The sequence below is a fragment of the Scomber japonicus genome, chromosome 2, assembly GCF_027409825.1.
Source record: "Scomber japonicus isolate fScoJap1 chromosome 2, fScoJap1.pri, whole genome shotgun sequence".
Taxonomy (NCBI): Eukaryota; Metazoa; Chordata; class Actinopteri; order Scombriformes; family Scombridae; genus Scomber; species Scomber japonicus.
In genome coordinates this window covers 1,621,512-1,645,229 of record NC_070579.1, presented here as the reverse complement: position 1 = coordinate 1,645,229, position 23,718 = coordinate 1,621,512, and the positions used below count along the sequence as shown (strand labels likewise).

Below are 23,718 nucleotides of genomic sequence, written 5' to 3'. Positions count from 1 at the left end.
GCATTTGACTTAAAAATGCACATTATTTTCGTCCTGGTGGAGCTAAAACCCCGTAGAGGATTATAGTTTGGGGTTATTTACCTTTAATTCTTCTGCAGTCTCCACTCAGGACATCACAGTGAGGAATATAGGACATGAAGAGCCTCTTAGCTGCTAATACTGAGGTCAAAGGTCATGTCCATGTAGCTCATGATGAGTCCCTTTATAGACACGATGATGTTGATAATTAACTTATTGTACAATTAGTCGATAATTATTGTGACACTTTAGCGAACTTGATGTGGGAGCTGCTGTGTGATTTGCTGCAGCACAGACAGAGACAGCTGTTCTCATTTATGAACCTTTTTACAGCTCAGTGATGAAAAATGTCTATTTATTAAAAAGCTTGGGGATGATTTATACTTCTAATCGATTATTAAAAAGGGTTTTTAGGACCAGACGGTCGAGCAACAACAATAAATGAGACTCCAGACAGAGACCAGATGCTCATATTCTGCGACAGGTGCAACCTGCCGGCGTGTATGTGAGTGTGTGTATGTGTGTGTTTGTGTGTGTATGTCTGTGTGTGTGTGTATGTGTGTGTGAGTATGTGTGTATGTGTGTGTGAGTATGTGTGTGTGTGTCTGTGTGTGAGTATGTGTGTATGTGTGTGTGAGTATGTGTGTGTGTGTCTGTGTGTGAGTATGTGTGTATGTGTGTGTGTGTATGTGTCTCTGTGTGTGTGTCTCTGTGTGTGTGTTTGTGTGTGAGAGAGAGGGTCAAGGAGTGATCAGTCATCTACACTCATCAGTGTGTCTCGCTGTCATCTCCTCTGTGATATGTTTATTATCAAAGCATTTATCAGTAATTCAGTTAAAAAGTGAAATAATTACGTTGCAGGTTGATTTAAGACATGCACTTAAATTCTCTGCTTGTGCTCCTAAAATTTAGCCCTGACCTGCTAAAAAATACAGGTTGTCTCATACAGATACTGACCTTCAGCACCAGACACCATGACTAAACAAAGCACAGACAGAGAAGTTTGAACGAGGTAGAAAACTGTTACTGGGGATTTCCACCGGGTCCGTCAGCGCTACGGTTTAGCTCCGTCCTCTGCCCGGCGTCAACTCACATCGGGAGCGTTACAGCAGCGGAGCTCTGGGAGAGAAAGCTGCCTTTTAAAATGAAGTTGCACTGTTAATACAGTAATTACGGCAGCCCAATCAAATCCAAACGAGAGCCTTTAGTCTACCGTAATTACTGTAGTAGCTAGTCTACCGTAATTACTGTAGTAGCTAGTCTACCGTAATTACTGTAGTAGCTAGTCTACCGTAATTATTGTAGTAGCTAGTCTACTGTAATTACTGTAGTAGCTAGTCTACTATAATTACTGTAGTAGCTAGTCTACCGTAAATACTGTAGTAGCTAGTCTACCGTAATTACTGTAGTAGCTAGTCTACTATAATTACTGTAGTAGCTAGTCTACCGTAAATACTGTAGTAGCTAGTCTACCGTAATTACTGTAGTAGCTAGTCTACCGTAATTACTGTAGTAGCAGCACAACTTGCTCAACTTTGGTTGATTTGGTAATTTTCTTTGATGTTTGTGCTGATGTCATGTGTCAGTAGCTACGTAGCTAGATGGAGTCTTTATCTGTCTGTTGCTGAAATACGATCGGGAGGCTGCACGGGTTGTTTTATTTTGAAAGACAGAAGTTTTATTATTATGCCGATTCTGTGTCTGACTTCCTGTCTGGTGCGATCTGCTATGTTGAGCTTGTCATGAGTTAGAAACGACTCCGTCAAAAATAGAAATGCTGCCTATTGATAGCTGCTGCTGAGACGCTAACGGTGGAAACACTCTCATTGGTTATAGAGGTACCGATCAGCTCCGGTGACCGCGGCGCAGCTGTAACGCACCGCTGACGGACCCGGTGGAAATCGGGCTTTACTCTGCTCTCAAGACATTAACTCTTCTAATCAGAGATGATTCCTCGTCAGAAAACACAAACAGAGAGATCCTGTTTCTAGATCGTAGATATGACCGGTAAATATTAAATGCAGCAGTTACTATCTAACTTTCACAAAGCATTCATGAGCAAAATTAAATATTCAACCTCGCTGATTTAATTTGAGTCCTGTCCTCACTACAGAACACGTAACCCAACTGCTGCCAGTAAATCAGGCAGCAGATTGAAACACGCCTCCAAATTACTGCAGTTAACTTTTTAACCTTCATATTCTGACTCATAATTAGTCTACACACTGATTCACATTCATAAACTCCCCCATTAGTCATTAATACATGTTTAATTAATCCTTAGTGAAGCTGTCAGAGAGACTTTTATGATCCAGGAGGACATTTTATAGCATATGATCAATGTTTGAATGGTGATTTTTAATTTTTTTAAATAAAATTTGCACAAAAATAAAAAAAATATGATGCACGTTTTGACGATATCCACCAAAAACAGAGATGTCAAACTCATCTTCATTCAAGGGCCACATACAGCCCAATTTGATCTTATGTGGGCCGGCCCATTAAAAAGAAGGAAGGGAGGAAGGAAGGAAGGAAGGGAGGAAGGAAGGAAGGAAGGAAGGAAGGAAGAGAAGACAGGAAGAAAAGACGGAAGGGAAGATGGAAGGAAGGAAGGAAGGAAGGAAGGAAGGAAGGAAGAGAAGACAGAAAGAAAAGACGGAAGGGAAGATCGAAGGAAGGGAGGAAGGATGGAAGGAAGAGGAGAGAAGACGGTAAGGAAAGATGGAAGGAAGGAAGGAAGAGAAGACAGGAAGAAAGGAAGGAAGGAAGGAGAGACTGAAGGAAGCAAGGGAGGAAGGACAGATAGAAGGAAGAGAAGACAGGAAGAAAGGGAGGATGGAAGAAAGGGAGGGAGGAAAGATGGAAGGAAGAGAAGAGAAGACAGTAAGGATAGATGTAAGGAAGAAAGGGTGGATGGAAAGAGGGAAGGAAAAGAAAACAGGAAGGAAAGTGGGCCGGATTGGACTCCTTGGCGGGCCTGTTCTGGCCCACGGGCCTCATGTTTGACACCCCTGACCTAAAAGAAATGTGTATGTTTTTTTCACAGCTCTCAAATGTAATAAAGGATCAACTTTGACCCTGACCAGCACGTAAAGGGTTAAAAACACAAAGCCTCTCACATTCAAACACATTCTGCCCCAGTTATTCTACTTATTGACCCGATTCTGAATCAAAACCCCCAAAAACTGAAACTAAAACTCTTTTTTTAACCGACCTCGTCTTAAAGATCTGCAGCCGGTTGGCGAACGCCTTGTTTTATTAATCCTGAGCCGACGAGCATCCGTCTGAAAACGTCACTTTGAGTCTGTCGGAGCTCTGGACGCCGCTCGCTGTGTGTCACACCGTCGATACATTATTGACGGAGCTGTCGGCCTCTTCCTGTTTCCTCTGCTCAGCGGTGTGGAGAGGGACTGTGTGGGAAAGTCACGCTTAATTTGACAGACGGAGGATGAAACTCCTCCCGTCTGGAGGTCCTGAGGCGTTCAGGGACTCGCTGACTGTGTGTGAAAGTCGCTCATTCTGAACTATCAACAACATTTTTAGCCTCTTTCAGCTCCTGATTTTAGTTTTGCGGCTCATTTAAATGTCTATAAAATATTCCTTTAAAGATCTATATTCCAAAGTTTTTATAAATACAGTCTATTTTTTAAGTAGTTCCTTTTTTCCTTTACTCCGTCCATCTGCCCTTTCTTCGTTTCTCCCTTCCTTTCTTCTGTCTGTCCGTCCTTCACTATCTCTCTTTCCTACCTTTTGCCTGTCTTTCCTTCCTTCCTTCCCTCCCTCCATCTTTTTAATGATCCGGCCCACATGAGATCAGATTGGCCTGTATGTGACCTCTGCAGTAGATGATTCTTAAAGCTTGTTTTTGAAGACGGAAAACCAGTTTAGTGGGATGGGTGCTTGTTCTTGTTTAAAGTCTGCTGTGGTGTTGGATGTTTATTGATAACCCAGATGGGGAGGGGGGGGGTCATTTGCATTCAGGCCTCACAGTGTGACACACAGGGGGAAGCAAAGGAAAGGCACGGATGCCTTTCCTTTCCCATCGGGAGAGACGGGACAATTCCCGGCCGGCCGATGATGTCATGAATACTCTGCAGACCGGCCGTTACAAGCGAATGTGCAGCCCTCCCTCTGCTGTCATGACCCGGTCAATATTCAGTCATGCAATATACGTAGGCGACACCGACGCTGCAAGATACTGAGAAAAACTACACAACTTATATATCAGTTAACTGTGACCCATGATGTCGTGCTGCGGATTCCTCATCAGGCTCCAGTTCTTTCTCATCACTTCCAACTTTATAACTTAACTCAGCTCCTATTTCAGTTTTATACAACTTCCATGTTTGAATATTTAAACATTATAACTGCAATATATTATTTGTTGTTCCTTCCTTCCTCCCTCTTGTCCCTCCCTTCCTTCCTTCTTCCTTCACTCCTTCCTTCTTTCCTTCCAAATATGTTTTTACGACTTAAAACTCTCCAGTAATGTGCTGTTATGTATATTTGTGAATTTGTGATGAATCTGATGACGGAAGCTCAACACCAGCTGGAGCTGTTCACTAAGGAAACCAGTTCAATTGGAAAGCAGTTGGGACAAAACACCGGTGGATTTCAAGGCCTCACTCTGCCGCTGACTTGAACCACAGAGTTTTTAGCATCCAGAGTCTGTTTCAACCTCCTGATTTTGACTTTGTTGGACCTTAAACTTCATTCTGCTGAACTTTGACCTGTTTCCTCGTGCATACACACCTTTTTGTGCCACCTAGTGGTTTGCAAAAATGCAATAAAGTGTAAAAATCTGTGTAATAAAAGATGGCAGTGTCTTTGTGAAGTCAATCAGCTGATCTCCAGACAAAATCAGCAACTATTTTGATCGATGAATAATCACTTCTGTTATTTTTTTTAAAGGGAAAATGCCAAAAAAAAGTTGGTTGCAACATCTCCAAAGCGGATTATTATTTGACTAAGAAAGTAAATCATGAATCAAACTCACATCCGATCATCATCATGGCCACGGCGAAGATCTTCTCCCCGTTGGTGTTGGGCGCGATGTTCCCGAAGCCGATACTGGTCAGACTGGTCATGGTGAAGTACAGCGAGGTGATGTAGACCGAGTCCTTGCTGGGTCCGCCCTCCCAGCGGCCCGATCCCGAGGCGTTGAAGCGGTACGGCGTTCCCACCGTCTCGCCCAGCAGGTACAGCCAGCTGTCCATGCGCACGCTGTTGTTGTCCTCGTCGATGACCTCGTAGTCGCCGATGCTGTACCAGATACACGCCAACCAGTGAGCCGCCAGCCCGAACACACACACCAGTAACACCAGCACAGCAGCGCCGTACTCGATGTAGTGGTCCAGTTTCCTAGCAACCCGACCCAAACGCAGGAGGCGCACCACTTTGAGGGAGCTGAAGAGACTGCTGATACCCTGAGGAGGAATAGGAGGATGAGGAAGAGGAGGAGGAGGAAGAAGAGGAGGAGGGAGAAAAGGAGGAGGAGGAAGAGAAGAAAGGAGGAAGTGGAGGAGGAAGTGGAGGAGGAAGAGGAGTGAGAGGAGGATGAGGAGGAAGAGAAAGAGGGGAAGGAGGAGAAGGAGGAGGAGAATAGGAGGAAGAAGAGGAGGAAGGAACAGAGGGAGAAGAAGAGGAAGAGGAAGAAGGTTAGGGTTTTTTCTCCACAGTGAAAAAGTTTCTGAAACATTTGGATCAAAACTTTAAATCTGAAACTTAAGATCAAAATATTTTGGACAAAAACAAATTAATTGATTAATCAATAAAATCTTAACATTTTAACTTAACAGTTAGCTTTCTCTCATTGTGAAGCACCAACTGTTGGATTGTTCTCCAATGTGAGCTGAGATCAGACCGTCATTAGTTTTACTGATTTAAAAGCAAATAAATGTTTTTTTAAACAGTTTGACCTTCGAAGGGTTAAAGAGCTGAGAATCAAACCACTGATCATGTGATGCTCTTCCTCCTCCACAGAGGGAACGAGAGGTGAAAGTCAGAAACATTATACATTATTCAGACTTCCTGAGTGGATCATTATCTCCACTGTCATCACCAATAAACCTGAAATCCTCAGAAATCACAGAACATGACGTGTTTAGGTGAGTATCACGTTAATCAGAGACAGCTGTCTGAACACCGTGTTACACAGACAGCAGCTTCTAACAGCTGATTCAGGACACTGTTAAAGACCTAATGTAAATAAATCTGGTGTAAAAAACAAGCTGATATTACAGCAGGAGGACGAGCAGCTTCTCAGAGGACGAAGCTCCGAGGTTTAACTCACAGGAGAAGAAGAGAGTTCACTAAAAACACTCAATGCTGCTGTAATTAGGCATGGGATGATAACCGTGTTCACCGCGATTTGAAAAAGCCACGATAACCGAAATTGCCAAATTTTCTGTCATATCGTTCGTGAGGTATGAGCTGCTTATTGTCTGGTCAAAGACAGGAAGTGTTGGTCAAAGACAGGAAGTGTAGGTCAGGAATCCCTCAGGTGGTGCAGCTGCAGCGTAGAGTATCACCTCACACTGTCATTACAGATTCAGGTTAAATTAACATGTCTGTCTTTATTTTTCTTCCTTTTAGGAACATTTTAGAGCTGTAATTACAATAACGCCATACCGTGAAACCCTGATATTGTTTCTTATGGTTATCATACCGCCTGAATCTCATATCGGCCCATGCCTAGCTGTAATTATTACTGTAGTGAGAAACGAGCCAAACACAGAAAGAGAGACGATTATCACCACTTTATATTTAATCAAAAAGGAATAAATAAATCACACCCTCTGTTGCCATAAAGGTAAATATATATAATAAATGTTGGTAAGATGATGAATTCATAAATCAGTTAAACTAGATTTAAAAGCAGCATCAGGTTTGTTAAAATGTACATTTAGTATTTTTGTTGGTTTTCTAGATAAATTCAGACTGAACTCAGCGGCAGCAAGACATCATGGAGGTTACGCCCAGTTCAATATAATCAATATATTAAAAAAAGATCAATAAGAGAGATTTGAAATGACATTTGACCCATTTTTTTAACCAAAAGTAAGACTGAATGCTCCTGAAAATGTCAAATGGTGTAACCACAAAATGTCAAATGGTGTAACCACAAAAGAATGATAAATATAAACCCTTGTTCTGCTCTCAGAATATTTTTTATGATTTAAGGTACTTGAATTACTCGATTTAATGAATGCATTAGATTCAATTTATGGTAAGAAATTATGCATAAGAAACACACACACACACACACACACACACACACACACACACACACACGATCTGGAATTTTATTTTGAAGGCTACATAACGGTTTATACTTGCAGTAATGTAGCAACCAGCAGTAAGAAAGACGGCTGGTCAATCTGAATCGTCTTTGTCATACTCACGAAAGCAACGGCTGTAAATTTGTTAATTTGAAGTAATATATAACATGTAATTATAAGTTAATACGTTTAGTGTTGTAATGTGTGATGTTTATTAACTAACTTAAGTCACACAAGAAGTTAAAAGTAATTTGTGAGCGGATGTAAAGTGAGCGTTGCTTAGCAACGATGTGTATCAGCCGACTGTTAAGGTTAACGGCTCATTTGTGCCTTGTCGTTTTTCAGCTATTCTTTAAATATTATTACTGTTTATTAGTTTTCTTTACAGCGTGTCGCTAAGTTCTTGTATTGTCTTTTATTTGCAGTTTCACTCGTGGTATTACTACTAAAAATAAGGAAATATAGGGAGCAAGACGGTCTGATCCTGGCTCAAGTGTGATACCTGAGTTTGGCTGACTGTTAAACTGTGATAACGTACACGAAGCACATAACACACGCTGTTCCTCCTACGGGACGGGTCGGAGGTTGGGAGGTTTTAAACAGCAACTCTTAAACATATATATTCATGCCGTACATTGTTAGAAAGCTTAGATTCTCCTGATTCATTCAAGACCTCTCACCAATTATATGGTTGCTCACAGCCGTAATAGTATTAGTGGTTAGCTCGGCTAGCCACTCAGCTAAAGTGAGAGCAGCTATAATGCCTACATACCTTCAAAGTCTTCCCTTTATCCACAACGATCATCTTATGACTCAGGACTTCCTGTACAGCTCGCCAAATATCCATTCTGCTGAAATATGAAATCCGTTTCCTTCTAACTAAAATACTTTCCTCAATATCTCCATGTATTTAGTCCAACACGTAACGTAACACACACGGAACAAACCACATACGGTCCGTTTACGTCAGAGTACACGTGACTAGATGTTTACGACCGTTAGCGTATGACCGTTAGCCTCTCCTGCTTCTGACGACACCACACACACCAGCCAATCAGTGCTTAGGATTAGGCAGCACGTGCCTCCAAAGCCAATGAGGACATGTGACCGACGATAACGACAACGTGGGTTTGATTGACAGTTGATCACCTTTTAGCCAATAGTCTGAGGTTTCCAACGATGTATGACGTATGACGCTAAGCTATCAGTTTGGCTGTCCATGAGCGTAACCGGCGCGCTCCACTGTCTGTGCACGCGCCCGGCGGGTAAAAGAGTTGAATCATATCATTATGCATTCAGTTCTAAATAAATAAATAGTTATATAGCTATATAGCTATATATATAGATAGATAGATAGATAGATAGATAGATAGATAGATAGATAGATAGATAGATAGATAGATAGATTGCTAAATAAATGTATAGATAGATAGATAGATAGATAGATAGGTAGGTAGGTAGGTAGGTAGATAGATAGATAGATAGATAGATAGATAGATAGATAGATAGATAGATAGATAGATAGATAGATAGATAGATAGATAGATAGATAGATAGGTAGGTAGGTAGGTAGGTAGGTAGGTAGATAGATAGATAGATAGATAGATAGATAGCTAGCTAAATAAATCACTCCAGCTTATGAACTGGAGTGATGAGGAGGCATCTTCTGGTCTTTTGACTCCAGATGTGGACTGCATGAAGCCAAGACCTGTGTCTGTGGCCTCATTGTGTCTATATCCTGCTGAGAGGTCCCTGACCCCTAACCCTGCCCCCCCCCCAACCCCTAACCCTGAGAGGTCCCTGAATGTCTGTACACATGTCATTGTAAAGGCAAACCTATGGGTGAGTAAACAACCCCATCATTGTAACCTCTGCAGTTATTAGTTAGTTTCAGGTTCATTTGAGCTTTAATTAAAGAGCATTTAAGTGAGCCGCTTGCTCTCCTTTCAATCAGCTGAGTAATCATCCAAACCCTCCTGTCCTCCTCTCTCTGTTCCTTCTTTCCTTCCTCTTCCTTTCATTTTTCCTTCCCTCTTTCTTTGCTCCCTCCTCCTTCCATACTTCTTTCTTCACTTCCTTCCTCCTTTACTGAGATCTGATCACAATGTGGGAAAAACTGAGGAAACAAGAACACATTTTAACAACGGCAGCAGCAGCAGCAGCAGCAGCATGTCTTTATCCAGATACAGATCAAGAGTTAAGACCAGAACTTTCCTCTGATGCTGTTTTTATTCTCAGTTGAGTCTTTTAACTTTAACTTTGACTCCAAACTGTGAGAAGCACATAAAGAAATCTGTGATTAAAAAAAGAGGGAGAGAGGGAGAGAGGGAGGGAGGGAGGAAGGAAAGAAAGGAGTAAAGGAGGGAGGAAGGGAGGGAGCCAGCATGAAGGATGCGGTGTCACTTTCACACTAACACACCTCATCCACAGCGTTCACCATCAAGGAAAGGAGGAGGGAAGGAAGGAAGGAAGGAAGGAAAGAAAGAAAGAAAGAAAGAAAGGAGTAAAGGAGGGAGGAAGGAAGGGAGCCAGCGTGAAGGATGCGGTGTCACTTTCACACTAACACACCTCATCCACAGCGTTCACCATCAAGGAAAGGAGGAAGGAAGGAAGGAAGGAAGGAAGGAAAGAAAGAAAGAAAGAAAGAAAGGAGTAAAGGAGGGAGGAAGGAAGGGAGCCAGCGTGAAGGATGCGGTGTCACTTTCACACTAACACACCTCATCCACAGCGTTCACCATCAAGGAAAGGAGGAGGGAAGGAAGGAAGGAAGGAAAGAAAGAAAGAAAGAAAGAAAGGAGTAAGGAGGGAGGAAGGAAGGAGTAAGGAGGGAGAGAGGAAGGAAAGGAGGAGGGAAGGACAGAAAGGAGTAACTTTACTGTTTTCATTTTCTTGTATTGTTTTGTATGAATGTCTCACTGCGAGACAAATTTACCTGCGGCTACAAATAAAGAAATCTAATCTAATCTAATTTAATCTAATCTAATCTAGTTTAATCTAATCTAATTTAATCTAATCTAATCTAGTTTAATCTAATCTAATTTAATCTAATCTAATCTAGTTTAATCTAATCTAATCTAGTTTAATCTAATCTAATTTAATCTAATTTAATCTAATCTAATCTAATCTAATTTAATCTAATCTAAAAGAGTTAATACCAGAACTTTCCTCCTGTGTAGAAACTTTGACTCTGATCCTGTTTTTATTCTCAGTTGAGTCTTTTGACTTTGACTTTGATAAAACCATCTTATCTCAGCCCAGCTTCAGATTCTCCTGGTGTCCCCCCCACCACCCCCCCCCCCCCCCCACACACTCCTCTGTTCCTGAGATACTGTGTTTGTTTGAACAGCTCATGTCTGTCAGAGTTCATCCATCACAATCGATGTTTTTTCTGAGCTGAATTTTTCGGAGCTACATAATAAAACCATCGATGGATGTTTCCGCTGGATAGTTTTCCAATATTAATGATGCCCACGCTGACCTTAAAACGCAGCCTGCACCACATGTTTCAGGGTTTTGTTCTCACTCAAACTAAACCCTGGCAGCACATCACACCCCCCCACTCCCCCCTCCCCCTTCCGCACCACAAGGCCTCCTCCTTTACCTCCACCTCTACCTCCTCTTCCTCCTCCTCTCCCCTCCTCTCCCTCCCCCTCTTCCTCTTCCACCTCTTCCTCCTCCTCCTCCCCCTCCTCATCTACCTCCTCCTCCTTTACCTCATCTACCTCCTCCTCCTCTACCTCTTTCACCTCTTCCACCTCCTCTTCCTCCTCCTCCTCTTCCTTTTCCCCCTCTACCTCTTCCACCTCCTCCTCTTCCCCCTCTACCTCTTCCCCCTCTACCTCTTCCTCTCCCACCTCCTCCTCTTCCCCCTCTACCTCTTCCTCTTCCACCTCCTCCTCCTCCCCCTCAACCTCTTTCTCCTCTACCTCCTCCTCCCCCTCTACCTCTTCCTCCTCCTCCTCTTCCTCCCCCTCCTCTTCCTCCTCGTCTTCCCCCTCTAACTCTTCCTCTTCCACCTCCTCCGCCTCCACCTCAACCTCTTTCTCTTCTACCTCCTCCTCCTCCTCCTCTTCCTCCCCCTCCTCTTCCTCCTCCTCCTCCCCCTCAACCTCTTTCTCTTCTACCTCCTCCACCTCCTCTTCCTTCTCCTCCTCTACCTCCTCCTCCCCTCTACCTCTTCCTCCTCTTCCTCCCCCTCCTCTTCCTCCTCCTCTTCCCCCTCTACCTCTTCCTCTTCCACCTCCTCCGCCTCCACCTCAACCTCTTTCTCTTCTACCTCCTCCTCCTCCTCCTCTTCCTCCCCCTCCTCTTCCTCCTCCTCCTCCCCCTCAACCTCTTTCTCTTCTACCTCCTCCACCTCCTCTTCCTTCTCCTCCTCTACCTCCTTCTCCCCCTCCTCTTCCTCCTCCCCCTTCTCCTCCTCTCCCCCTCCTCCTCTTCCTCTTCCTCTTCCTCCTCCTCCTCCTCCCCCTCAACCTCTTTCTCCTCTACCTCCTCCTCCCCCTCCTCTTCCTCCTCTCCCTCCTCCTCTACCTCCTCCTCTTCCTCCTCCCCCTCTTCCTCCCCCTCTTCCCCCTCTACCTCTTCCTCTTCCACCCCCCCTCCCCCCCTCAACCTCTTTCTCTTCCATCTCCTCCGCCTCCACCTCAACCTCTTTCTCTTCTACCTCCTCCCCCTCCTCTTCCTCCTCCCCCTCCTCCTCCTCTCCCTCCTCCTTTACCTCCTCCTCCTTTACCTCTTCCACCTCCTCCCCCTCTACCTCTTTCACCTCCTCTTCCCCCTCTAACTCTTCCTCTTCCACCTCCTCCTCCTCTCCCTCAACCTCTTTCTCTTCTACCTCCTCCACCTCCTCTTCCTCTTCCTCCTCCTTTTCCCCCTCTTCCTCTTCCACCTCCTCCTCCTCCCCCTCAACCTCTTTCTCTTCTACCTCCCCCTCCTCCTCTTCCTCCTCTACCTTTGGGAGCAGGGTCTTCAGTGTGGTAGCTCCTACACTGTGGAACTCACTCCCTCCTAACATTCGCCAAGCACCAACTCTGGACTCTTTTAAATCTCTGTTGTTCCTGCAGGCTTTTACTAAATGTGTGTTTCTTGTTATTGTGAAGCGACCTTGGGTTTCATGAAAGGCGCTCTACAAAATAAAGTTATTATTATTATTATTATTAGAGCTGAGTGAATAAAAGACTTCCCTCTAACAACCCAGAAGCTGCTGCTGCTGCTGTGTTCGTGCTTCCTGTTACCTGAAGCCAGGGTGGAAGGAGACAGAAGGTGTCGTATTCTGTGCAGAGTGTAAAACCCTCTGAGGCAGCGGCCAGGTTAACTTCCTGTGATACATGATCGTACTCCAGAGATGACATTATTAGATGATTCAGTATCAGCAGGACGGGAAACACCTGGACCCGGTCGGCCTCAGGTTTAACGCTGGAGAAGCTGCAAAAAACCTGCAAATATCATCTTAACTATGACTTTATTTATTAATGTGTATTTATTTGAAGGCAGCTGGTTTGTCTCTGTTTATTATACAAAGATGCTGGAGCTTTGTTCTCTCTTATAATGTGATAAAGCCTTGAGTGTTCAGATGTGAGCTCATACTGTGAGTCTGTGCTGCTGTGAGAGGTTTGTCTCTCTTTATTATACAAAGAAGCTTGAACTCCGGTCAGATAGTTGAGCCCAGAGTTCAAACTAAACATGATGAAGCAGCTTTTACACAACTGGAACAAACTACCAGCAGAACTGAAATCATTTTAAATCCAGGTTAAAAACATTTCTCTTCTCCTGAGCTTATGAAGCTCATCCAGGAGTCTTATGAGGTAAAGTGTTATTTGGTTAAAGTTGTTTCCTCTTAAAGCAGGTGGATGTCATTGTTTGTTGAGTTTAGTTTAGTTGTAGTATCTCTGTTCCTGTTTTACTCTTTAATGGTCTTCATGGGTGGAGTATGAGAACTGTGACAGTAGAGTAGAGTATAACCAGTGGTAATGATCTCTTGGTGTGTTGGTGCCTCGTCCAGAGTTTGCAGTGTGTGTGAGTGAGGTAGTAGAAGTGTGCTACAGGGAGTCCCTCTCACATGCTCTCTGCTGTTACGATGCATTAAAGCATGTGAGTCGGTGCCAGAAGCCTACAGGCAGAAATTTAAAACGCGGTAAAAGGTCAAGCAAGCAGACACATATGGATCCTGCCAGAGAGTCGGTCGTCGGTCACTGGCTCTAATCAGCGGCGCTCAGCTTCGGGAAGTTAAAACATTTGCTGATTTGTGCAACAACGTGATTGTTTGTGAAGCAGCTGAGCAACGTAAAGACCAAACTGCTGCTGAGGGTTTCCTGAAGGTTGACTGTGATTGTGAGGAAAGAGGACAGCGGAGAGTCTTTCCTTCCTCCTTTCCTTCCTTCCTCTCCTTACTTCCTTCTTCCATTCGTCCCTCCCTTCCTTCCTTCCTCCTTTCCTCCCTCCCCCCCTCCCTCCTTCCTCCTTCCCTTCCTTCCTCTCCTTACTTCCTTCTCCCCCCCCCCTTACTCCATTCCTTCCTTCCTTCCTTCCTTCCTTCTCTCCTCCCTCCCTCCCTCCTTATTCCTTTCCTTCCTTCCTTCCTTCCTTCCTTCCTCCTTTCCTCTCTATCTCCCTCCTTCCCTCCCTCCTTACTCCTGTCTTTCCTTCCTGTCCTTCCTTCCTCCCTTCCTTCCTTCCTTCCTTCCTCCTTTCCTCTCTCTCTCCCTCCCTCCCCTCCCTACTCCTGTCCTTCCTTCCTTCCTTCTTTCCTTCCTTCCTTCCTTACTTCCTGGAAAGAGGACAGCGGAGAGTCCAACCATCACAGTAAGACTAAGCGATGTGGTGATGCGTTTTAAACCTGTCACAGCATTTATATAAACTCTTCCAGGTTCAGATTTTCATGAGTGATTCATCATTTAAGTCAGGGGTGTCAAACATGCGGCGCGTGGGCCAGAACCGGCCCTCCGAGGGGTCCAATTCGGCCCACGTTCCTTCCTCTCTTTTTTTCCTCCCTTCCTTCCTTCCATCTTTCCTTCCTGTCTTCTTTTCCTTCCTTCCTCCCTTCCATCTGTCCTTCCTTCCTCCCTTCCTTCCATCTGTCCTTCCTGTCTTTTTTTCCTTCCTTCCTTCCTTCCTTCCTTCCATCTGTCCTTCCTTCCTCCCTTCCTTTCATCTTTCCTCCCCGTCTTATTTTCCAACCTTTCCTTTCTTTTCTTTCTTCCTTCCTCACTTTTATTCTTTCCTTCCTTCCACCTGTCCTTCCTTCCTTTCTGCCTCCCTTCTTTTGTCTTTCCCTCCTTCCTTCCTTCCTTCCATCTTTTTATTGGTCCGGCCCACATGAGATCAAATTGGGCTGTTTGTGGCCCTTGAATGAAAATGAGTTTGACATCTCTGATTTAAGTCATTTTTTAAAGAAATATACCAAACAGTTCTCTGGTAGCAGCTTCTCTGGTGAGAATATTTGCCAGTTTTCTGAGCTTCAGGGTCTTTATACACTTTTCCACCATGATGGAATAATACAACCTGTCCCTAAACTTTACAACAAATGACTTCAATAGTTTAAACTTTAATGCAAATGTATAATTAATTCATCAGATTATGTGGACACAGACGTCTGAAAAGGTCAAAGCACCAACACCTTCATCCTTCATCAGGGTCTAACAATGAAGTTAGTCTGTATATTACAAGTCCTGCTGGAGCTTTGACTTTTTTTTGGCCTTTTTTTTTCTTCTCTGTGTATCTTAGATTTAGATGAAGTTGTGCCAGAAACCTCTGCTGCTCTGTTTCTGGAGGTCTGGACCGTTGCCTGCTTTTCCTGGTTTGGAGGCAGATTTATGATTCAGGTCTTTATAAATAAACGGAGCTGACTACACATTTCACCTGCTTACTGTTTATACTGTCTATAAAACAGCTAGAGCCATTCTACTGAGCTATGATTTAACCGCTGCTGTAAGAAGTATGTCAAAGTGCCATCAGGGAACTAAACTGCTGAATATCAGGCTAATAAGTACAAGCCTGTAGATGTGCATTAATACCCTGATCATGTCAGCATGGGAGACCACACTTCATCAACCCTGATCCTGAGCACCAGAGTGCCGCAGGGGTGTGTCCACAGCCCTCTCCTCTACTCCCTCTTCACACATGGCTGCTCCTCCATTCACTCCTCAAACACCATTGTTAAATTTGCCGACGACATCACCTTAGCAGGACTGATAACCACCAACAATGAGACAGCCAACAGCTACCTTAACACTTCAAAGACAAAAGGAGAGGGTGATAGACTTCAGGAAATCACTGACCCTAACCCTCTGCATACGAGGGAGGAGGTAGAGAGGGTGGAGTGTTTCAAGTTCCTAATCTAGTCCTAGAGTCTACTTCTTGGCAAGTCTTACGTGGTCCACACTCATCCCTCACCAGGTGAAGAAGGCTCAGCAGAGACCACTGACAAACCTTTACTGTGCCACCATAGAAACCCTGCTGACCGGCTGCTGCACCGCTGTGTGGTAACGGCAGCTGCACAGTGGAAGATCAGAGGGAACTGCAGCGGGAGGTGAAGGCAGCTGAGCGTGTCAACAAGACCACGCTGCCACCTCTGAATGACATATAAACATTACCACCTCTGAATGACATATAAACATTACCACCTCTGAATGACACTGGCTGACTAAGCAAGAAAGCCAGCTGTATTATAAAAGACCCAACCCACCATGGACACGGCCTGTTTTTCACCCTACAATAAAAAAAACTAAACAAATAGACTAAAAAACTACTTCTTCCCCAAAGCTGTCATCTTGACTTGATCTATCTATACCTACCTACATCTATCTATCTATCTATCTATCCATCTATCTATCTATCTATCTATCTATCTATCCCCTACATCTATCTATCTATCTATCTATCTATCTATCTATCTATCTATCTATCTATCTATCTATCTCTCTACCCATCTATCTACCCATCTATCTATCTACCTACCTACCTACCTACCTACCTACCTACCTACCTATCTATCTATCTATCTATCTATCTATCTATCTATCTATCAACCTACCTACCTACCTACCTACCTACCTATCTATCTATCAACCTGTCTATCTATCAACCTACCTACCTACCTACCTATCTATCTATCATGTGCAATATTATCCACACAATTTACTATATGAATATAACCAAGTACTCTCACTCTGCGTGTTATCTTGTTTTACACTATCTGTTTGTTTTATCTATTACTCAGACAGTAATGTGTCTTCTTGTCTGTAGTTTTTTATGTAACTGCATGAACCACTAGACATATTAATTATGTTGTACATCGTGCAGTGACAATAAAGGCTTTGAACCAGTGATGGATAAAATATTCAGATCCTTCAGTCAAAGAAGAAATGCGTTGGTGTAATTCTGGATGGTTTATGTCACGTCAGCATTCAGTGTGAAGGCGCTGACGCAGCGATGTTTCAGCTCCAAACTGTAATCAATATGGACGTGAAATGACTCGACAGACTCAGCTGTGACTGAATGAGAATCTCCTGATTATTACTCAGTTGTTAACATCCACACTGAGGGAGAGGATAAATCATCGAGCTGTGTCTAATAACCAAACGTATGTATTAAACACTGAGGACTCAATCAGGGTTACTTAAATCAAACATCACCTTTAATGCTTGGCTTCACATCCTAAAAAATGTTTCTGTATTATATCAAATGTTCCAGTAAGCAGTGACAAACGCAGCTGTTCTGTTACATCAGTGCAGCGTGAGTGTGGCCTGGAAACATCTGCGAACATCTGTCAACACATTTTGATTAAAGTGGCTGTAAAGTGTGACTGTTGCATAGAAACACGTCCACTTCAAACCGGAGACAAAAGGAAGGACAATAATAATAAAAAGAGTACAGAAATCTCTCTCATATATTTTTGATGTCTGTACAGGAACTGTTTTAGTGCTGCAGTTTTATCTTAAAATGATAAAATGAAAGTTGTCCAAGATTTATATAAAATAATAAATATATTCTGATCACAGTGACTGAAAGTTATTCCTGCTGGTTTAGTGAGAGACTACAAAACTGTCTCCATGACATCAAAGACTGGCTTTCTCATAACTTCCTTCAGTTAAATAAGGACTCTTGCCCCCCCAAATAATACCATCATACCATCTGACCATCATACCATCTGACCATCATACCATCTGACCATCATACCATCAAATCCAGACCATCTGACCATCATACCATCATACCATCTGACCATCATACCATCTGACCATCTGACATCATACCATCTGACCATCATACTATCATACCATCATACCATTTGACCATCATACCATCACACCACCTGACCATCATACCATCATACCATCTGACCATCATACCATCATACCATCATACCATCATACCATCATACCATCTGACCATCATACCATCTGACCATCATACCATCACACCACCTGACCATCATACCACCTGACCATCATACCATCTGACCATCTGACCATCATACCATCATACCATCTGACCATTTGACCATCATACCATCACACCACCTGACCATCATACCATCATACCATCTGACCATCATACCATCATACCATCATACCATCATACCATCTGACCATCATACCATCTGACCACCATACCATCTGACCATCATACCATCTTACTATCATACCATCATACTATTTGACCATCATACCATCTGACCATCATACCATCTGACCATCTCACCATCATATCATCATACCATCACACATCATACCATCTGACCATCATACTATCTGACCATCATACCATCTGACCATCATACCATCATACCATCATACCATCTTACCATCATACCATCTTACCATCATACCATCTGACCATCTTACCATCATACCATCTGACCATCTGACCATCATACCATCTGACCATCATACCATCATACCATCATACCATCTGACCATCACACCATCTGACCATCATACCATCATACCATCTGACCATCATACCATCTGACCATCATACCATCTGACCATCTGACCATCATACCATCTGACCATCATACTATTGTACCATCATACCATCTGACCATCATACCATCTGACCATCATACCATCATACCATTGTACCATCTGACCATTGTACCATCTGACCATTGTACCATCTGACCATCATACCATCACACCACTGTCATTGCCAGAAACTCCAATCAGACCACATAGCAAGAACCTGGCTGTTATCTAAACTTCAACAAACAGGTTAAGTATATTGTCAGGTCAGTCTTACTATCTTACCATCTGACCATCATACCATCACACCATCATACTATCAGACCATCATACCATCATACCATCTGACCATCATACCATCTGACCATCTGACCATCATACCATCTGACCATCATACCATCACACCATCTCACCATCATACTATCTGACCATCATACCATCTGACCACCATACTATCTGACCATCATACCATCTGACCATCATACCATCATACTATCATACCATCATACCATCTGACCATCATACCATCGTACCATCATACCATCATACCATTTGACCATCATACCATCTGACCATCTTACTATCATACCATCTGACCATCATACCATCATACCACCATACCATCACACCATCATACCATCTGACCATCACACCATCATACCATCACACCATCTGACCATCATACTATCATACCATCTGACCATCACCCCATCTGACCATCATACCATCTGACCATCATACCATTATACCATCATACCATTTGACCATCATACCATCATACCACTGTCATTGCCAGAAACCTCAATCAGACCACATCGCAAGAACCTGTTATATTTGATCTAAACATCAACAAACAGGTAAGCTATATTGCCAGGTCCAACTTCTTCCAACTCAGAACCTCTGACCTAGAAAGACTCATCCATTAATTCACTGATATCATCCAGACTGGACTACTGGGACTCGCTCTACCTCGGCATTTCTCAATCTACCATTTCCTGTCTACAACTGATCCAGAACTCTGCTTCCCGGTTATTAATAAGGTCAAATAAATGAGACTACATCACTTCCATCCTCCTTACACTGGCTCCCCGTTCTGTCTGTCTATCTATCCATCCATCCATCCATCCATCCACCCACCCATCCACCCACCCACCTATCTACCTATCTATCTGACTGACTTTGTGAGGCACTTAGGCACAAAGTTTGTTTGCTAATTGAAGTGTTATATAAATAAAATAAACTTGAAAACTTGACTCCACACAAACAATCTTGTTTTTTGTGGTTATCGTTTCTCTGGTTTTGTTTTTAATGTTTTTAGATCTGTTTTGATTGTTACAGTTAAAAAGAAAAAGGTGAAGGACTAGAAAAGTTTACCTTCCACCCTTTTAGAACAATGAATGGTTATTTTATAGTTTGCTGTCATTTCTATTTTGTTTGTTTTGAGCTTATATGTTTATTCTGTTATTTTGACATGTTTGAAATAAACTGAAATAAACTGAACAGACTGTGGAGGTCAGACAGAAGCTACGCTCATCTTTAGTTTCTCCACAGTTTCACACTCGTGTTTTCAGCCTGAAGAACGTCGACCTTCATGTGTCCGCCGACATCAACACAAACACATCTGCTGTCACTGTCAGCGGACACGTGTGAACTCTGCTGCAGTAATGAAGGCGACATTTCATCTACAGCAGCAGATCACAAACAAGTTCCTTAAAGGGACCCTGTTTTACCACCGGGTAAACAGGCTGGTATTTTTAGGAGCTTGTAAAACAATTCTGTTTATTATTATTGTTAATTATTATAAGGGTCAATGAGGTTTTTTAGTTTAAATTTAAGGTTGAAATGTGAAAATAAACGTATGAATAACTTCACACATTCTTTTTTTGTGGACCCAGCATCAAATTTCTGCTTTTAATCCATTTAGAGAGAATATATTAGAGGATTATGGTAAAAATGTCTAAGTGGTGTAACCATAAAAACTTTGTACCAAATAATTCAACTTGCTTAAAAACAGTAAATAGTCAATAAAACACCATCCTTCCTTCCTTCCTTCCTTCCTTCCTTCCTAACACCATATCAACTAGTTAGGCATGATCTTACATTATAACTTTTATATTAAATAAAGCTAATGGAATACTATTGTTCTAAATATTACATTTCATCTGGTTACCATGGAGACCAGGAAACATTTACATGTTTTAAATGAAGTCATTATTAGTATAAGTCCACTTAAACACACTGTAGCTGATCACATATTTAATATCTATCATTCTTTTGTGGTTACACCATTTGACATGTTCAGGAGCATTCAGTCTTTTGGTATAAAATGGGTCAAATGTCATTTCAAATCTCTCTTATTGATCTTTTTTTAATATATTGATTATATTGAACTGGGCGTAACCTCCATGATGTCTTGCTGCGGAGTTCAGTCTGAATTTATCTAGAAAACCAACAAAAATACTAAATGTACATTTTAACAAACCTGATGCTGCCTGAACTGATTTATGAACTCACCTTAATCATTTACACCATACATGAAGCCCACACACTCCCAGCATCAGTTTGACAGTGGGAGTGAAGACTTTTAGTAGAATTTGGGGTTTTTCAGGAATATCAGGAGCCATTTTTATATGTTGGGGTGAGCGTGATGACAAACAGGACACACAACTAGTTAATTGTCTGTCAGACTGATTATAAAGAAAACTGATATTTACTGCTTTAGTTTCAGACTGTTGCCCTGCGATAGATTTAAAAATAGAAATCCATAATAATAAAAGTCCACCGACCTCGTCCACATTCTCGAAGGCGTTGATGACGTCGTAAGGCAGACAGGACAGCAGGTCGATGACGAACCAGGTCTTCACGTAGTTCATGCGGATGAGTTTGGGGTCGGAGATGACCTCGCCCGCCGGCCCGACGAAGGTGGTGTGGAAGTTGAGGACGATGTCGACGAGGAAGATGACGTCCACGATGCTGTCCACCACCAGCCAGGTGACGTTGTTCTGCTTGGTCTTGAAGGAGACGTTGTACGGCACCATGATGGCGGTGTAGAAGGTGAGGATGAGGATCACCCAGTCCCACGTCGTCTTGAAGAGGCAGTAGTGAAGGATGATGTGCGGAGGCGTTTTCGGAGTTTCCTGTTTGTACTGAGGCAGGATGTCCGAGCCCAGCTGGAGAACCTGAGACACGAAATAATATAAGAATATAAAGTCCACAATATAAACTTCTTACATGTTATATACTTCCTTTGGTAATTTTATCTACAGCATTTCTATTTATATTATACTGATGTCTACTATATTTATTATTACGTTCCCATAATTAAATTAAAAAATATGAATGATGGAAGCATCTAAAAAAAACTAACTGTTAACCCTCCTGTTGTGCTCCCGGGTCAAATTGACCCTATCTCTTTTGACTGTTCCTTCCTTCCTTCCTTCTCTCCTTCCTTCCTTCCTTCCACATTCCTTCTTTCCTCTCCTTACTTCCTTCCTCTTTTCCTCCTTCCTTCCTTCCTTCGTTACTTCCTTCCTCCCTCATTTCCTTCCTTCCTTCCTTCCTACCTTCCTCCCTCTTTTTCTCCCTTCCTTCCTTCCTTCTTTCCTCCTTTTCTCACTCCCTTCTTTCCTTCTTTCTTTCCTCCTTTCATCCCTCCCTTCCTTCCTTCTTTCCTCCTTTCCTCCCTTCCTTCGCTCCTTCCTCATTTTGTTTGTTTGTTCGTTTCTTCCTTCCTTCCTTCCTTCCACATTCCTTCTTTCTTCTCCTTACTTCCTTCATCTTTTCCGCCTTCCTTCCTTCGTTACTTCCTTCCTCTTTTCCTCCTTCCTTCTGTCCTTCGTTACTTCCTTCCTCCCTCATTTCCTTCCTTCCTACCTTCCTTCCTTCCTCCCTCTTTTTCTCCCTTCCTTCCTCCCTCCTTTTCTCCCTCCTTCCCTTCCTTCTTTCCTCCTTTCCTCCCTTCCTTCCTTCCTTCTTTCCTCCCTTTCCTCCCTTCCTTCGCTCCTTCCTCATTTTGTTCGTTCCTTCCTTCCTTCCTTCCTTCCTTCCTTCCTTCCTTCCTTCCTTGACCTGAGCACAACAGGAGGGTTAAATTAACGGACAGCTGATACACAAAGAAAATCACTTCCCCTTAAATTCAATCTCAGCTTTATAAATAACTCTGCATGGCGTTGGGTATAAAATCAGTAATATAATAATGTGACCAGAGAACATGAGACAACGTAACGCCCCCCCGTGATGTGACCGAATAATGGATTAACTAATTAGTGGCAGCAGTAATTATTTCTCTGCAGCTGAGGGAAAGATTTGTCACAGTTGCTTAAGAAGCAACGTGAAGCCTGCCGGATGATGTTTGAGGTAAACTCATAAATCACATTTATGAAAAACAGTGACAATCTTTCTATTTCAATCGAATCAACTTGCCTGTTTTAGTCTGACCAACAGTTAAACATTCAATGATCGTTTTATTCAATATTCAGTTTATTGGCATCAGAAAAAACACCAAATCATCACATTTTAAAAGCTGCTTGAAGAATTAACAATCAGTTATCAGAAAAGTTGATTAGTTTTCTGTTGGTTGAGTAATTGTTGCAGCTTTAGTTGAATCTGAGTTTTTAAAGTCTGAAAGCAGCCTGTCAGGAAACAACAACAACAACAACAGGAAGTCCGTCCATCTCTCTGAACACTGAGACAGCAGCTGTCAGACGGACTTCAGGCTGTCGGCTTCATTTCACATCCATTAATAGAAGTTCTAACAGAAGTTTTATCCTCATCTCACAACAGAAAGAAAAATATTATCTGCAGTTAATTCTTTATGATTACTGATTGGACCATTACTGCTGAACGTGAAGAGGAAGAGATTCATTTATTATACATCAGGCCTGAGAGAGTCTCCTGTTGTTGAGTCTGAAAGAAATGGAAAACTTTTCTGATGGCTGCCAAATGTTAATCATATATTTATATATCTGTATGATCACTGCAAGTAGAACTGCAAGTAGAGCATCGAGAGGGAACTTCACAGCAAATGTAATAAGTGAAATGATGCTAACTGATAACTGACGATGACTCGGCTGGTTTCCGCTTGCAGTGCTTGGTTGGGGGTTTGGAGTTTTGGGGGTTATACGGTTCTGTAGGGTAACTTAAGGTAAAGTGTTAAAAACAGGCTGGTTCATGTGAAGTCATTTTGTGTGAGGAAAGATGGTTGTCGTGGTCGTCTGATATGTGTATAAATATGAGATGTTACGATGGATTTGTTGCAATAAACTACTTTGGTGGCTGTGGCTCAGGAGGTAGAGCGGTCGTCCTCCAATTGGAAGATTGGCGGTACGATTCCCGGCTCCTCCAGTCCACATGTCGATGTGTCTTTGGGCAAGACACTTAAACCTGTTGCTGTGCCAACGGTGTATGAATGAGAATGAATGGTTAACTTCCACCTGAGGAGCAGGTTGGCTTTG

At 42.7% G+C, this 23,718-nt stretch overlaps 1 protein-coding gene across 1 annotated transcript in view; it reads right to left on the bottom strand.

Annotated features, from left to right (window-relative positions):
* The window catches only part of kcnh1b (potassium voltage-gated channel, subfamily H (eag-related), member 1b), a 115,052-nt gene that overhangs the window by 75,819 nt on the left and 15,515 nt on the right, over positions 1-23,718 (bottom strand). The window contains 2 exon segments of the mRNA XM_053337629.1: positions 5,015-5,444; positions 21,052-21,444. Of these exon segments, the coding sequence (XP_053193604.1) occupies positions 5,015-5,444; positions 21,052-21,444 (823 nt within the window).